Raw genomic sequence first — 12,703 nt, 5'->3', positions numbered from 1 at the left:
AAATGGAATGTTCTCATCTCTAGTTATAATTTTAAAAGACACTGTCACTCAAGTGAAGAGCATCTCATTTAAACAAATGATAAACTATACTACATGTTTATTGATTATAAACTTTTGTCTATTCATGGCCGGCATAGCACTTTAATATTACACAAGGTTGAATTGCAATTTATTGACATTTTGACTGAACACAATGCTTAAACTTGCATATGGTGATAATTAGGTGGTAATTACGTTTACTAGGCTATTGATCCTTCTACCTGGTCACCCCTACTACTGTTCCTCTACACATTGGTTCATTCCTTTATTTTGCTGTTTTTGAAAGGGCTTTAACAGGCTGCTGCGCCTATTAAAGTCACATGCAAGTTAATATACATGTAACATGTTCATTTGATGTGAGAAGATAAACTTATTTTTGTGTGGTGTTCATGGGACTCATAGCATCACCACAGACAGTGCATGTGACTCTGTTCCCAATGTGTTATCTCTCTCACATTGCCAGTCTTTTTTTCAAATGTGCTTTTCAACATGCATATTTTTGTTAAATGCACATAATTAGCATTTTATTCAATAACAGATTCTGTGAATATATATATATATACCATTATGAATGATACTATTATTATTATTATTATTATTATTATTATTATTATTATTATTATTATTATTATTATTATTTCATAATAATAATAATAATAATAATACTTTGGGTTTTTGTGTCTGTTACAAATAGTGAGAACGAATTAAGTCAATACCACAGGGGGAATTTTTATAAACTGTTATGGCACATAATTTATGATGTTACACCATTCTTGTTCTGGTTTAATAAATCCTTACATTGGACGTGTAACATCTTGGATTTCTTTCGTACATGCAAAAGTCACTGAAACAATAAAATGCAGATACTTTGCAATTTGGAACTCTGAATAAAACAATGATGACAGATAGCCCTCTTAGCTTTGACATTGCTTTGAACTATGGGAGAAATCCAATATGGCCGTGCTAAAATATCCTCTCAACTTTGACATTGCTTTGACTTATGGGAGATATCCAATATGGCCGTGCTAAAATACCCTCTCAATTTTGAGATTGCTTTGACTCATGGGAGAAATCCAATATGTCTGAACTTGTCAATGTCAAAATGTCAATGTCAAAATAATGTTGGTAGGTATAAACATCCTAAATGACATAATATTTAGAAAATAAATGCACAGCTTACTGCATTAATTTAATTTTCAACGCCTTCTATGTAATGCTGCTTGATATTTCTTTAAATCTTTTATAATTTATGTAATTTCTTTACTTTGTTTGTTAAATTAGTATGATTTATGTTTGCTATATTTCTTCGTTTTTTTTACCCCATTTTATTCAACTCATCTCATAGTACCAGGGACTGGTTCATGGTCCTAAGCAAGTTGATACTGAACTAGTGCCAGTACAACATGATACTGAGCTTATGCCAGTACACGAATTCAAGCCAGGTGAGAGGTCAAGGGTGAGAGGTCAAGGGTGAAAGGTTAAGCCTCTACAAATATAATCATACCAAATAGGGGGGAAAGTTGAAATCTTTTCCAAGCAACATGGGGAGTTTTAGAAATCTCACATATTGCTCTTTCTGGTGGAATTTCTTTTCTAGAGAAACAGTTTTGTACAACATGGATATGGTGACTTGGACGTATGACATGCAAAATTTAGGATGTAAAGGTGACTCTTCCTTCATACTAGTAATCATAGATCAATCCTTTTTTAAAAAGCAAAAGTTAGCATCTGTATTTATAGTAATGTTTCAAATATTTTGGTGCTGGAGGTGTAGATGGTCAAGATGTGTGTTGTGAGATTGTTTGCGAGCAATTGCCAGTGGCTGTAAACTGCATATCACCTTCTAAGGCCAAAAAAATATATATATCTGGTTCTGGTCAGCGCGCGCGTGCCCTAAATACCTTCGCGTCAATCCTTTTGTTTCCGATAATTTTTGCTTTCCCGTTCCTTATTTATTCCTGATATCAGGAGAACAAGCAGCTGAAATCTACCCTACATGCCAAGACTGCTTAAATACAATACCTAAACTGCTTCGAAAAAAGGAAGTTTTTCAAGAGATAAATATGATAGAACAGAGTATGTAAAGTGTCAAAAAAAATGTGTATTTACTAATTTGAAAAAAAAAAAAAATTAGGAAAAAAAAAATTCGCGTCGTCGCACCACTTTAGAAAGTTTACCCAGACCAGAACCAGATATATATATATTTTTTGGCCTAATACTTCATAATTATTTTGCCAACTAATTATTAAAGAAATGGGGATTATGAAGGTAGATATTTACAGTTGAGTGCATGTGCAATCAGCAACCAGAAGATCTGATAATCTACTTAATGCAACCTTATCGCAGAAGTATTTCGAAACATCAAATAGAGAGATATTTAATTATTTTGAAACTCTTCCTTTCTGCAAATTGATAATGCCAGATTATTCAATAATGTCTTTATAAATTAGCTTTAGAATGCAGCTTTTGTAAAGATTTTGCGTGTCATATAGTTACAGCATCATTTAATACAATATATTTGTGTTCATTTTTATGTGTTTCAAAAGCAGAAAGACATTCATTGTGAGATTGCTAACTTGCCATAGTTATACGGATAAAGTTTTCAACTTTTCCAAACAGTAAGTCATGGGATCGTCAAATGGAGATCACCATACAAATAATGCACACATTTTCATTTCACTTTCTATTCTTGATCTTTGCAGATCTGCAGTAGTCATGGGATAGTCATCTGGGGTTCATGTGACAATCATGTGATGATCATGTGGTTTGCATGTGATAAGCATGTGAATTTCAAATGTATAACATGTCCTAATCCATTCGTTTGCATCCTTTCACCTGTAGTACCAGAGAGTTACGCACAGCAACAGACATCCTAGTTCCGTCATTTTCTCTCTTTCTAAGAGATCGGGGCGATTTGACATATCACAATCACATACACAACTCATAGGTAAATGGGTGACTTTAGTCATTTGTAAGTTTGTCATTTCAAAGTGGATTTCAAATAGCATTGGTGTCAGTTTCCACACAAAAATTACCTCAAATTTCCATTGATACAAATTTATATTTATGTATGTTGTCCAAAGATATTTCCATTAGTTTGAAGTCCACTTGAAGTGAAAAGATTACCTGAATTCTCACTCAAGAGGTTATCGTTTTCAAAGCCATTGATTGCATTTCTTGCATGGATTGTGTGCATTTGCTTGTAACTTGTCAACTTTCTCTCTCTTTCTGCAATTCTTGGATTTCTTCTCCTGGTATTCCTAAGTCTCCAACTCTTTCCTATCTGTTAGTGTACTTTGGTTGCTAATGTTAATTTTAAGAATACAGTAAACTGTCAAGTACAGCGCTTTTGTAAGGATGGTCTCCTAATTTGAACACAACTTGATGCATTTATGCATACATTATAACATAATTTGCATAAATTGAGACTTTGAAAAGGGTCACACTCCATTGAACTGCAAGGAAATAATTTCAAATACATATATATGCTGAAAAACTATGTTGGCAAAATTACAAGAAAATGATACAGTAAAGAGACACTATAATTTGGTGGCCAAATAGAAATTATTTCAGATTTCAAAGTGCTGTACTTGTTTATACTGTGTATTAGTTTTAATGTTGTAATGTTGTAAAACTGTCATAACAATGTAACTGTATCCTTTATTCACTATATCTACAAACTTAAACTTTAGACAATAATGTTTTGGCTTTGATTTTCATCTAATCCATCAAACAAGGTAGAATTGCAAAGTCATGTATACATGACATTGATACTGTAAAAGTGCTATGAGAAGCTGCAACAAAAGTTGTAATAATTTTCCAAATTCACACTTTCAGTGTAATTTTTAATCCATTGCAATATGAATAGAAGGTACAGTTTTTGATAGAAATTGTCCCGGACCTACCTTGATACTTGAATTGTCAAGAACCATTTTACTTAATATGTAATTCAAGGCTTTGATTGGGAAGTTTGCAGTAATGGTAGATGTAGTATTTTGCATGTGATGTGAAATTTCTTAACAAAGCAAACATGTGTAAACTTAAAGGTATTTTTTTTATTGTTCCGCTTGCCTGCTGTAACAGATGCAAATCAGGTCAACCCATTGGGTGTGTAGCATGTCAATGTACGTATGAAACCAGCCACGCTTTGATTTTAATATTACTAGAACTTTCTGAATGATTTGTATCTAACATTATTTCACTGCTCTTTACTTCTACATGCAATTCTCAGGTTATCAAATGTAATAAAAAATACACACACACAAAAAAACTTTTATTCTGGACTTTATACCCAAATCTACATCAGAGCTCAAAATTAACAGTTGTCCAGAGCACATAGCATACTGAATATCTTGTCCAGACTACCAAATCTATAAGGTGTTAGACCAATTCAAATCATTTAAAATATAAAAGTTGCTGAGAAAAGTTCACTTCGCTATTAAAATCAACTACCAATTTTAGAAGTTAAATTCAAGGCCAATGAAAGCCCTGCACAAATTGTTATTCATATGTAACTGAGAATTGAAAACAGGCAGTCTTAATAAAGGAACGTTCAGCAAATATTTGATATTATTATATATGTACCAGAGATTTCTTGCACTGGTGGGTGCGCACACTAGTGGTATTTTCACTGCAGTGCAATACCAAAAACATTATTGCATACCTGCATGCAAATGATATGCAAATGAGGGTGTGATGGTTCGCTACACATAAAATCGTGTGATCGCACTGTATAATTTTTACGGTAATGTGCCATTTCAGATAAACATATGTAATAATAACAGAACCCCATGCCATGTGAGTTCCAGTGTGGGTACTCGGGGTATTTGCACTCGTGCTTGCAGTGTTTTATCTGCACTTTCACCAGCGTAGCAAGTAAAAGTATGGGCACAGAGAATACTAGAAACAGTTGTGCAAATATGCAGAGTATGCCACACTTGCACTCGCGTGTCACGGGGATCTGTCATATTATGTGTTTAATACATTCTCAATTCTCACATCTTAATCTTTACAGTAATACTACACCGTGACATTAATTTTTAAAAATTCAGAAGTTTCTTGTAAATAGTCATCAGTATAATAAATATAAATATGAATATAAAGAAACAAGGATTTAATTTTGTTTGTAGTAAATAAGTTTTATTTTAAAAAAAAGAACTTTCTTAAAAAGCATTAGGAAACTTTATAATTTGATTGTAATGTCACATGTAATCATGCATTGTATATTTGAAAGTTTGAAAACACCACATACTGTGAAGATTATACAATCTTATTCTATGCAGTATTTATAGTATGTGCCAAATTTACTGCTGTTGCTCAAAATGACTTGCTTGAAGAAAATGCGTTTGTGTTCTGTACACAAGCACTGCATCATTTGCATGCAAGAATTGTTACATTGTACCAAAACTTGAAGAAAAACAATAATGACCTGTTCAAACACCTTTAGGTTTACTTGAAGATGAGATGGTGCTGTATGAGACAGTGCTATAATGAATACTTTATTGTAAATATGTAAAAAAAGGAAGAAAGTAAGTAAGTTTATTTCATCAATGCTTTGTTTGAAAAAATGATACTATCTATGCTTGATGATTCCCAGTCCGTTGAAAAGCGCTTTCAACATCTTGACCTTGACTTTGTGTGATTATGGTATTCGACTCCACAAAGTAAATTATAATTAGATTTGTCTATTGAAAGCAAATGTAACATACAAATGATTGATATTCCATAGTTAATCGTGACGGCAAAAAATTTGGCACCGTGTTCTAATTACCGTTGGTAACCTGAGATAGATGTAGAAGCATAACTGCTGCGTTAATTTCAGAGTTCAATAACATATTTATCAAAACAGTATGTTTTTTGAACTCTCTCTGCTTGAAATTATGAATTTCTTCAAAAAAAAGTAATATCTTTGGATGTTAATGGCTGGCATGCTGTGTATATGACTGTACTTTAACTTACTAACAATCTTTGTAGATTTTAGTTTAGCATGTGATAATGTATTATCCTTGGTAATAGATACATTGTATATGACACACTTACCTGTAACTATGGTAACACTAACAAGCATTATATACATTGTATCAATTTATACAGCATGTGTACAATGTAACCTTGGTAATCTTAAGTTGTGTGTATGTTTGTATCACTATTGGATGTGCCACTCATACTTAACATTTTTGTAACACTTTCAGTAGATGTTATATTTTAACCCCCAAGCCTGACTTCTGACTTTGATTTCTGTCTTCTTTATACCTTCTCTTCTGCTTTTTGTGTTTTACTAACATTTAGTTTGCCTTGTATTCTGACAATTTTCCATATTCCTACTTTAATACTCAAACTTTGTAATTAAACTTTGGCTTTATTTTCTGCGAAATCAGATTTTACAATATTATTAGTTTAAATTATTAGTTCTGTCCCAAAGTAAATTATAAAAACTGATTTTTTTAAAAATTTGTTATTCTTGTGTATGAGGGTGTTTATGAGACCTAAAAAAAAAATAATTGTTTGGTTCCGGTTACCCAACCCCACCTAGTTTTCACTGTCGGCCCTAAACTTTTTTTTTATGTATTCGAGAAAAAAATAATAAAATCACAAAAAATGTTGAAGTCTCACGAGAAATAGTGAATGCAGAAACTGACATCCACTTAAAAAGACAAAATAAAACTGTTCTTCCAATCTGAAATGACTGTACATCTGATAGGAAGAAATGTATACTAGAGAGACCATTTGGAAAACAATGGGAAACTTGAACTAGACACTTCACAAATGAAAGAAGAATATGTTTGAATAAAGTAAAAAAATCTACCTACCCCACCTATTCTAAAATTGAGTGTAATCGGAACCACGCAACTTTTTTTTATTAGGCTTTAGCCTAGATTGCTCATGTCATTAGATTCATGAAAGTATACTACCTCTAAGGAGTATACATGTGATTAAAATTGATTATACTTGCGCTCAAAGAAACAAACACATGCAGTGTTTTTCACTGACCAAAATTATTGCAAATATGTGAAAATATTTAGAACTTTTAGAACTTTTAATATTAAAATATTGATGAATGAAAATTGTCTATTTCTGGCTGATGGATAGTCTAACTGTTTATTTATTAAGTGTTTTGAACATTAAAACCAAAGAAAATGTTTATTTTGAATGCAAATTTCAATTTTGGCTTTGATCAAGGTATTTGAGTATCTAAACCCATATATGATAAATGGCATGGACAATTCTGTGGCTTTTGGTTGTAAATGTCAAATCTGTCATCTTGGTTGTTTTGTTTTGCCATGCACATTGCATCCATATATTTCATCAGAATCTCTATCAGTTATTTCAAAACATCAAATGTCACTTTCAGTCTTAATCCAGTATGTGCCTTGGAAATAAAGTCTTAAATTTGTCCAAGAAAATTCAACCCCTTTTGCAGTGAAAAAAATTGAGTGTTTCTGCACAAATTTGAAGTTAAAATGATATCCAAGAATCCAATATGGCTGCCAACTACAGTGTTAAAACCCTATGGAAAGATAAAAAAAAATTGTTAATTTCATTGAAAACAAGATGATGAACATTAAATTTCTTTTGCTATATCAAAAGGACCAAGAACAAACTGTCTTAGGACAAAATCTGGAGAGATTTAAAAAAAAAATTGAGAAATTGGTCCCAAGGCGCCTTCCACCTCAATCATATATTATCATCTCATAGCATTGTGAAACTCTTATTGCTTCCGTCTGGTTGGTTTTCTTAAAAAATAATGTCAATGCATAATTTATTTTACTCAAGAGGAATTTGAATTCACTTTGCTCTACTACACGAAATGTAAACATGAAATCAAGGGTCAAACTTAAAAACAAATTAGCACTTTTGGTAAACAAAATTTGACAACCAAGAAGCCTGATTTAAAAACTGTGTACACATATAAACAGATCTGTGAAACATCTGCATAATCATAGACCCTCCATCAGGGTGGAGGGTCTGTGGTATAATACATATCTGTAGCACCTACAAAATACACCAGATCTAGTCTGTGAAGATGTTCAGTAAAGCACACATCTATATATTTCAAATCTATGTATGCTCTACAATCTTTATAACTTATGTATCATAGCCATTATTATTAGTTGTACATATTTACATGTCTGAACATTTGCATCTACATATGAAGAGAGCACATTTGTAAAGGTGTGTAATCAATCAATCAATCAATCAATCAATCAATCAATCAATCAATCAATCAATCAATCAAATCAGTCAATCAGTCATCAAATCATTTATAAAGCACCAGTATCCAATACTATAAAGTAAAGTAAAGTTCAGAGTTGCTGTAAAATTACGTATACAAGTTGAAAGCTCTATAGTGTATGTGTAAACACAATCCTGTATATATTCATAGATGGCAGATCTGTAGTATATGTGTAAACACAGTCCTGTATGTGTTCATAGATGGCAGATCTGTAATTTATGTATAGGCACACTCATGTATGTATTCATAGATGGCAGTGTAAACACAGCCCTGTATGTATTCATAGATGGCAGATCTGTAGTCTGTGTAAACACAGCCCTGTATGTATTCATAGATGGCAGATCTGTAGTCTGTGTAAACACATCCCTGTATGTATTCATAGATGGCAGCTCTGTAGTCTGTGTAAACACAGCCCTGTATGTAACCATAGATGGCAGATCTGTAATTTATGTGTAAACACAGCCCTGTATGTATTTATAGATGGCAGATCTGTAATTTATGTGTAAACACAGTCCTGTATGTATTCATAGATGGCAGCTCTGTAGTCTGTGTAAACACAGCCCTGTATGTATTCATAGATGGCAGATCTGTAGTCTGTGTAAACACAGCCCTGTATGTAACCATAGATGGCAGATCTGTAGTCTCTGTAAACACAGCCCTGTATGTATTCATAGATGGCAGATCTGTAATTTATGTGTAAACACAGCCCTGTATGTATTCATAGATGGCAGATCTGTAGTCTGTGTAGATACAGCCCTGTATGTATTCATAGAGGGCAGTTCTGTAGTTTGTGTGTAGGCACACTCTTGTATGTATTCATAGATGACAGATGTTTATATGTAGACACAGCCCTGTATGTATTCATAGATGTCAGATCTGTAGTCTATCTGTAGATTTAACTCTCAAATGGTAAGTTTTCAAAGCTATGCATTTGTTGCAACATGTCAAACTCTGCCAGTATACTGTACTAAAAGACTTATGTACACTTCATTAATTTTTCGACGTGTTAAACTTCTCCCAAAAAATTCACATTCACTGACAAACTAGTGATCAAATGTCCCCATTTATCATGGCATTGAACTGTGATGGCTTTTGATTTTAGTTTTGATTTTTGACAATCATAATCTTTGGTACAAAGAATAACCATTTTTAGAACCATCCTTTTTAGTATATACAGGTACCAAAAATCACACCTTTAGCGTAAAATACACAATTTGATGAACTACAGTGATGTTGCAATACAAATTATACCTATTTCCAGATCCAGGAATATTTGTTCATGCTACCATTTGAGTGATATTATTACTATCGTGATTATTATTATAGTCAAGTTACTGGCAGAGTTTTTTGAACTGTCAACTGTAACTATGTCGCAATGAAAACTTAACATTTCAAAGTTCTCTCTATTGTTATGTGTTTTAAACTCTTCCATTCAACAGCAGTCCAAGTCCAAATCAGTGCGACTCTCTGTGTTGTAAACAGTAGTAGTACACAGTGTATGCTATGTAGAAATTTGAAACTCGAAATCACTTCCCCTGGTCATCTCTGAAATGTCAAATTTGATATTTGTTCCAAACAAAGCCACAAAATATTTAATCTTGTATCATAATAATTTGAGAAAAGGAAAAAGTATCTGAAAAGGTATATGTTTATTTTACATGTAAAGAGTGAAAAAGATTGGTGAGCTAATGTTAACTTTAACTTGGAAGGCTATGCAGTGTGACAGTTTTTTTACCAAACGTTTTCATGCAAACAAAGAGGAAACAATTTCAAAACCTGTATAAAACGTCTGCAGTGTATTTACTTCTTAGCTGTGTCTCAAGAATGCACTGAAAAGATCAAAGTGTTATAAAGCAGTTGTTTCACATTTATAGATAAATTTAATTTTAAATATTGAAAAGTTTAACGACACAAGAAAATGACAACTCTAATCATACAGTGGCTTATGGTGGAATAAATTAGGAGACAACACTCGCAAGGAGAAAGAGATCTTTGTGTTTTGTGAAATGTCCCCAGTTTAAAGTACAAAGAAAACTTTTTAAGCATTGACCAAATCTACTGTGCAAGATCTAATGCTGAATCAAATATGACACTTTTTATTAAAATAAAACAGAATTTCTACTGTTCACAGTACTGATAGCCGTCATGGCTTTGATTCTTGCCTTATATTAGAATGTATTTGTGATTTGGAACCATTTCTTTGCTTCTACAGACCCAACAGCGTAGATATAACCCTGTCCAACAGTACAACTCACTTACCGAGAAGACCCCGCTGTCCAAGGCGTACCACTCAAGTCAGATCAATGGACGGGAAGAGATTGAGATGAATAGTTACCCTCTTAGACAGACATCATTTTCTAATCCAACATATCAACCAGAATTTGAAAAAGAATCTTTGAAGCAGAAAATATAAACCTATGTAAAGTAATGTATTTTTTTCATAATAATCATCAAACAATGTGAAATGTTTGTAACTCAGGCAACAAAAGGGTTAACAATGTCACATGAGTCTTTAATTTCATAAATATATGTATTACTATAGCGATTTAAGGAACAGATTAAGGAATTGAAATTTACAAAAAAATAGTATTGTACAGTAGTAGGCACAAAAAAGACACTCAACAATGTGAAACTTAAATTTCTCAATCACGATTTTTTCAACTTGAATGCAGGCATCATGCTAACACTGTGTATTAGATATAGGTGGATTACAGTCATGCATTGGAGTAGTGAACCTCTATATAACATTTAGTGCACTCACAACATGTAAAACCTACAGACACACTTGTGGCAATATGTGAAGCCCCATAAGTACATTTTGGTAACATGTAAGGCCATACACATGAATAAAATGTAAGCCGTACACATGCACTTGTGAGAACATGAAGTCCAGGAGGTATACTCTTTGAGATGCACATAGCCATGTGTGTTCAATACATGCAGTTGGTTCAATAGTTGGCCTCAGTAACTCAGGACTTTCATTTAGATGTTAGTGCATGATTACTTATTCACTCTGAGTCATTTCAAGTGTTTTATTCAGTGGAATTTCAACAACAACAACAACAACAACAACAACAACAACAACAACAACAACAGCAACAGTAGCTAGCTAGTATATCCATTTGAAGGTGTTAGTGTAAACTATTTCAAGACACTGAAAGTAGGTATTGTGCCTTGTGTGAATCTTGATCGTCATTCCATCTTGGTGATTTTGAAAGCAGGAATTAAACTTGCTATTTTTCAGATCTTGAAAATTACTTTTGGTGCCATAGGTACTTATAGAGTTTTCAGTTGCCAAATTACATCCAAGTTATTTACCAGAGAGAGAGAAGAGAGAGAGAGAGAGAGAGAGAGAGAGAGAGAGAGAGAGAGAGAGAGAGAGAGAGAGAGAGAGAGTGAGAGAGTGAGAGAGTGAGAGAGAGTGAGAGTGAGTGAGCGAACGAGTGAGAGTGAGAGTGAGTGAGCGAACGAGTGAGAGAGAGAGAGAACTTCACCTATACCTAAAACCAATACTAACCAGGTAGTATACAACTCACAAAACATACAAAAAACTTACAAAACTTGTAACAGAAATAGATAGAAATATCATTACATCCAAAAATAAACCATTTACTATGGAATAGTAAAATTATATAGGCTGTAGTAGTGAACCTTTCAGTATTGAATGAACAAACACAACAATATCTAAATAAGCAATCTAGAATAGTAACATCTTAACGTAGACAACTGACATTGGATAATTTGGGCATGTAGGGCTGGGACCAATCATTTCACCATTTTTATTGTGAAATTAGAAAGGTAATGATTCAAGTACATTCCAGGTTGTCTATCTGTATTTGTGTTTTCATTATTTTGTTTGACTTTAAAGATATGGTAAAAATCTCAAAACTTTTTTTAAATTTGATTAAATTTTTTTTTACATTTGGGTTAAGGCAGGACCCCAAATGACTGAAAAAGTTTGACTATCATAAAACCAATTGCTTTAGATAAATTACATCTAGTGGAACTCTAGTTTGTGTCCTTCCTTCTGTTGTACGGTTTTATAGATGGTCATAGATTTGAGACTGCCACACCAATCTAACAGTAGGCATTTCAAAGATTTGAGACTGACACACTAATCTAACAGTAGGCGTTTCATAGATTTGAGACTGCCAAGCTAATATAGCAGTTTGGATATCATAGATTGAAACAAAGATTATTTACATCACATAGGCCATGCATACCTCTGACTAGAGCCCAATAGTAGTTGTAATACATATATTCAAAAAGGACTAGAGTTGAGAGTTGAACTTGGGATGGGGGGGGGGGGGGTTATATTTAGTCACTTAGGGGACCAGTACTTAGGCTATCAAATCGGATACATTAGTACTAGTTTGATACAGAAGTAATAGTGTATATTGATTTTATATCTATTATTAATGAATCATTGTT

General features: G+C 33.0%; 1 protein-coding gene across 4 annotated transcripts in view; it reads left to right on the top strand.

Moving 5' to 3' along the window:
• Positions 1–11,344, top strand: part of LOC144441905 (phospholipid-transporting ATPase IF-like) — a 67,146-nt gene extending 55,802 nt beyond the window's left edge. Inside the window, exons 28-30 of one of the 4 annotated variants that reach the window (XM_078131161.1) lie at positions 2,881–2,986; positions 4,123–4,163; positions 10,485–10,619. In XM_078131161.1, the coding sequence (XP_077987287.1) occupies positions 2,881–2,986; positions 4,123–4,154 (138 nt within the window). In that variant the 3' untranslated portion in view covers positions 4,155–4,163; positions 10,485–10,619. Of the gene's footprint in view, positions 1–1,384; positions 1,482–2,880; positions 2,987–4,122; positions 4,164–10,484 lie in introns of all 4 variants that reach the window. The other 3 variants (XM_078131162.1, XM_078131164.1, XM_078131160.1) reach the window with 3 other exon arrangements.
• The last annotated feature ends 1,359 nt before the right edge of the window (positions 11,345–12,703 follow it).

This window comes from Glandiceps talaboti, chromosome 11 (assembly GCF_964340395.1).
Source record: "Glandiceps talaboti chromosome 11, keGlaTala1.1, whole genome shotgun sequence".
Classification (NCBI taxonomy): Eukaryota; Metazoa; Hemichordata; class Enteropneusta; family Spengelidae; genus Glandiceps; species Glandiceps talaboti.
This window is presented reverse-complemented; position numbering and strand designations above follow the sequence as displayed.